Genomic DNA, 5,770 nt, shown 5'->3' on the forward strand with positions numbered 1-5,770 from the left:
AAAAAAAAATGTACAAAATGATGTAAAAATAAACTGTTATAAAAAAAAAAGTCACTTAGAGTAGAGTTTGCAGTCTTTTACCCAAGTACTAAATATACTTTACAATGTGACCAAACAATCTAACTTCTAGGTATTTGCCCAAATGAAACAGAAACCTGCATTCACATAAAAAAAATAATTCAGAGAAATATTTACACCAATTTTATTTGTAATTAACAAACACTTGAAGAAAAACACATGTTCCTTGCCTGCAGAATGTGAGAAACTCTGTAATGTCCATATGCTGGACTACTACCTGCAAGAGAACATTTTCCACTTCTCCACAATATGAATGAATCTAGTACTAAGTGAGCAAATGCAGGTTTAAAGACAAGGTACTAGAGAGCATCTTAAAAATGCAAAATTATTTGAAACAAAACAAAACAAAATAAAACAAAGAGCTAACTTGTAGCCAAGGACAGTGGGAGGCAGAAAAGTTTTATCAAAAGAAGTTGATAAAAATGTAGTATGGTTTTGATTACTTGACAAAATTCTTAGAATGATGTATAACAATTGTAGATATTACTATAGGTAAATTAGGTATAACTCATAAATAAACAAAAAGAAGAAATAGCACATAATACAAAAACAAGTGATACAAAAAACTGTGTATATAGTGGGGTTTGGGGGGGCAAGCCACATCCCCACAGACAGTTTACCTGATTTGTTCAAGGGAAAACAGGATGACAAATTGTCCATGTCCTCACCGGGGAAATTCCCAGAGAGCCCCAGGTTTCTATAATTCTCTCCCCAGGCCCATACATTAGCCTTTGGATTCCAAAATGACCACATCACCTCATTGCACAGGGCTTCCTGCTGCTCACCCCATAAGATCATCTTTACTCTCTGGTATGTTAATTCTTGCAGCACACAGAGGTCTTCCCAACTTAAGAATTTTCTCTGGCCCTTGAATGTTGTCAAGGAAAGTGCCCCCAGGCAAAACATAAATGGGTTGGCTTAAAATGATAACCCTTTAGAGTTATGACTTAAGGTTTCCTATATTTGCTATTTAGAAACACTTATGTGATTTAAAGAAAGAGGTAATCTGTTATTTGCTGTTGTTGTTACGGAATAAAAAAAGAGGGAAGGACATGACACCTGAAAAGACAGAGAAAGAACGCAAAGTAGGCTTGGGGTTTGGCCCTCATGAATAGCTTATTCCCTATTTTACCACTCAAGAGGACTTCTGCCATAATCAAAACTCCTGCTAGGGAGTACTCTACTGGTACTTAGGTGTTATTTTACAGCTGTTATTCTGACTTCTGTCTCACTACTCTGAACTGAACATTCATCCTCCTCCAGCAGCCAGGTAAGCATCCACCTTCTATAAATTATTTTTTAGTGAGAAGTGCTATTTCTCTGGTGGTGGAAATTCTATGGGGACTACATCTGATGTGAAATGCATACAAATAAAGAAATTAAATATTAAAAAGGACATCCAAGAAAAATTGGTGTTATTCTTGAAAAATCTGTGGGGCAACCACAGTTCAAGTAATGTGAAATAGAAATAGATTATTTCAATGTGTTCCTAAAATGAGATAAGACTGGAATATAACTGTCAAAATTTCTATCACAACTGTTTACTGATGTTTATGAAACACCATCCTGCTTTCCTAAAGAAATGAACACAGAATTAGTAAAATAGACAATGCTCTGATTGAGCAAGTATAATCGATTGTGTTCGCTAAGTTTTGGCCTCTGATTGGAGGTTAAACAAACAAACAAAAACAAAGCAGGAATGTTGGGTGATCCTTAAACTATAAAAGTATCATTATGAATTAATAGTGGCCTAACTTCATTTTAAACTTTTACTTACAGTCTTATGCTTATTACTACTGACACATGCCCATATATTAATGGTCAATGGCATAGATTGGCAAAGGCATTGATTTTTGATCAAAAACAAATTTAATTATTGAATCTTGACTCTAGTAAAAGCACTGCTTTTAATCTTTATTTTTATTGGGGTAACAACATGAGTACAGTTTTATGAGTACAGTTTCACACTTCGTCTAATGCATTATCCACACCACAACCACCATACCATTGTAATAACTGATCACCTTATTAATTGATCCTTCTGCCCATTCCTACCTCTTATGCCACAGAAATACCATGGTGTTATCAGAGTCCAATGGTTTATATTCATTTTGTTTCCTTTGCTTCTTGGCTTTGTTTCTTTATATTGTTCACATGAGTGAAACTGTATAAGATTTGCCTTCTGTTTTTGATAATTCAGTTAGCACAACTTTCTCAAACTCTATCCATGTTGGTGGAATGATTAAATTACATTTTCTTATATATAGCTGTGTAGTCTTCCATTATGCATCTTCAACTTCTATTCATTACACAATTAACTGTTGTGGGCAACTAGGTTGTTCCCACATCTTAGGTATTGGGAATAGTGCTCAGTGAACATGGAATGCCCAGATAGAAACAAGTGTTTTTAAAGTACCACATAACCTCTTAAGCCCTTCATTTCCTTAATGCTAAAGAAGGTATTATAATAATACTAGCTACCTCAAACACACACACAACACAATTCACACAAGCAGATAAGTTCCATACTTGGCTGTGGAAGAACACATTTTATGCTAACCATAGTCAGAGGGGAGAAGGTCTGCAAACATATTGTCTCATGGAAGGCTTGCGGAGTAACATTGCAAAAGGCTTAGGAAGAAAATGGCAGTAGTTAACCAAGTATGGATGCCCTCCCAAAAGGTTAAAACATAAGTGAAAAGATGAAAATAAAAATGAAAAAATTACCATTAAGGTGTCTGTTGCCAAAACAGATTTATGAACTGAGGATGACTCACAAATAAGGAAGGTTCAATCAACCTTTATATCTGTGCTCATGCCATGACAAGGCAGTAATGAGGAAAGATTTTAAGAAAAAGACACTCTTATCCAAACTAGATGTGGATATTGAGGAAGAAATTAAGCAGAAGGACTCACATGGAATTGCTGGAGCAACCCATTCTATGGGGGAAGCAATAGCAGACTGAGACACCCCAGAGACCACAGAAAATTCCAGTGATCCTGGGGTGGCAGAAACAGAATGTCAAAGAAGAGTTTCAGAACTCACCCACACCTGAAGTTCTATAACCTGCCTCCCATTTTTCCCAAACTGACATAAAAATCATCATTGTATCCTCATAATAATATCACAGCTAACTCTCATCAGACTTAACCCCAAACCTGATTGTTTTTAGGAATTATCTTTTTGTAAGTCGCAAGTCTTATGCAAAATAGATTATACTACTGTTTGTATCCCATGGAAGGAAAATGAAGGTTAGGAAATTAGATAGAGCCTATCATTTATAGGCAGAAAACAGCAAAAGGGATTTGTACCTCATCCTGAAGCTTCCCCTTCAAACTTGTCTCTGCTGCTTGTACATGTACCTGCTGGTACAGTTGTTCTGTCACAGCCACTAAACAGTGTCTTCCTTGTGAAATCACAAATACTGAATTTGGATCAATGGAGACAATAGGTAAATTGAGTTAAATTCCATTTGGTTTAAATTTCACTAAGTCCACTGTCTTAGAAGTCACTGGGTATGTTTTCCATATCCAAACTATCTAGAGAGGTTAGGTGAGCAATATAAAAATAGATATATTCATACTGGACAAGGCATTGATCAACTCATCTGATTTTATATATGTCAGACTATAAACTTGTAGAGAAGTAAAATATGAAGATAATTCTTTCAATGGCTTCTCAAGTAATTTTTTTAAGCATGGATATTCTTGAAGTACAAGTTATTACTAAATGAAATGATACTCTATATGCAATTTTCAGCTTAATTTTGTTTATTACTGTCTCTGCTCATACCCCCAAAGCATTTTGTGACCCAACAGCAATGAAGAACAGCACAGAAGTGACCAAGTTCATTCTCCTAGGACTGACCGATGGCCCACAGCTGCAGATCCCACTGTTTATAACGTTCACCCTCATCTACCTCATCACTGTGGTTGGGAACCTGGGCATGATGGTGCTGATCCTCTTGGACTCTCGTCTCCACACGCCCATGTACTTCTTCCTTAGTCACCTGTCTCTAGTAGACTTTGGTTACTCTACAACTATCACTCCTATGGTCATAGCTGGTTTCCTTATAGAAGAAAAGGTCATTTCCTACAATGCCTGTGCCACACAGATGTTCTTTTTTGCAAAATTTGCCACTGTTGAAAATTTCCTGTTGGCCACAATGGCCTATGACCGCTATGCAGCTGTGTGCAAACCCCTGCATTACACCACCACCATGAACACAGGTGTGTGTGCACGTCTGGCCATAGCCTCTTACCTCTGTGGTATCATGAATGCCTCTATCCATGTTGCGGACACATTCAGCCTCACTTACTGCAGCTCCAATGTGGTCCATAACTTTTTCTGTGATATTCCAGCAGTCATGTCTCTCTCTTGCTCTGATAGGCATGTCAGAGAACTGGTTCTTTTTTATGTCGTTAGTATCCAAATCTTTCTAGCTCTGCTGGTTATTTGGGTATCCTATGTATTCATATTTGCCACCATTCTAAAGATGCGCTCCTCTGCAAGCTATCAGAAGGCTGTGTCCACCTGCGCCTCCCACTTTGTCGCCGTCTCCATCCTCTATGGAACTGTCATCTTCATGTACCTACAGCCTACTTCCAGCCATTCCATGGACACCGACAAAATGGTGTCTGTGTTCTATACCATCATCATCCCCAGGCTGAACCCCATGGTCTACAGCCTGAGGAATAAAGAGGTCAAGAGTGCCTTCATGAAGCTTTTCGTAGCCATAAAATTAACTTTAAGATCAGGATTTTAAGTTTGTACAATGTTCAGTCACCTAGTTCCATTCAAGTACTGTGAAATTAAATAATTGAAGTGAGACCTATTCTAAAGCTTCTTGTCCTGAAAAAACCATCAATATATAAAGAGTTACAATGTCTGAAGAAGAAAGTCTAAAATGTTGTAGGTGCTGTTTTTCCAAATCGTGGTTTAAACTTATTCTATATGCTTTTTTTTTTTTTTCAACCACAGGTCAGTGTAAATAGATGTAAAGTATGGACACTGGTGAGCCATGAACAGAAGTACATACTTATGCCTCATGAGCATATACACACAGAGGATTGTTGCTAGTTTTAATATTAATATTTACAAATTTGGAATAGAATTTTATGTCCAGTGTCATAACATTGAATGCTGTTCTGACAGTCCTAAGCTGACAATAAGATGGTCTAACAAACTGAAAGTAGGCAGTTGTGTTAGAACATTTCACGCTGAGGTCAGAAGTACAGCATTTTAAATAAATTATTTCATCTTGATTGTGCTGGCCTATAAATCCAACACTTGCATGTTATGACTTTGATACAGATAAAATGGAATATAAGAATAAGGTAGCAAAAAATCAAACCATTTCTCAACTTCCTCAAACATTACAACCCATTTCACACTTTAAAAAAAAAATCTCACTGAAAACCAATAATGCTGTAGATTTTATGCCTGGACACGCTTTACAATGTTAATGCTACTTTTAAATTTTACTTCTGTTCGTTTAAATTATCCTTCACAGTCCTTCATTCCTTTATCCTATTGTATTCACACTAATTTTCTTCCTATTTCTTCACAATCTGTCAACTTCAACTCGTGCTTGCTTCGGGATATTGGCAATCGCTCTTCCCAGTGTGACATGTTCCTTATTTTATTGCATCTTTGTTTAGCATTGCTCTCCATGGGCCTTCTCCCCTTACC

At 36.9% G+C, this 5,770-nt stretch overlaps 1 protein-coding gene across 1 annotated transcript; it reads left to right on the forward strand.

Annotated features, from left to right (window-relative positions):
- Window positions 1-3,899: 3,899 nt before the first annotated feature.
- On the forward strand, window positions 3,900-4,844 carry LOC101623260 (olfactory receptor 5B3-like). Its single transcript, XM_004683442.1, has one exon. The coding sequence runs from the start codon at window positions 3,900-3,902 to the stop codon at window positions 4,842-4,844; it is 945 nt and encodes a 314-aa protein (XP_004683499.1).
- Window positions 4,845-5,770: the final 926 nt, after the last annotated feature.

This window comes from Condylura cristata, unplaced genomic scaffold, assembly GCF_000260355.1.
Source record: "Condylura cristata isolate star-nosed mole 26May11 unplaced genomic scaffold, ConCri1.0 scaffold00015, whole genome shotgun sequence".
In the NCBI taxonomy this organism is placed as follows: domain Eukaryota; kingdom Metazoa; phylum Chordata; class Mammalia; order Eulipotyphla; family Talpidae; genus Condylura; species Condylura cristata.

Excerpts from the sequence above, each read along its gene's own strand:
- LOC101623260 (XM_004683442.1), top strand. The coding sequence starts at position 3,900 with ATGAAGAACAGCACAGAAGTGACCAAGTTCATTCTCCTAGGACTGACC.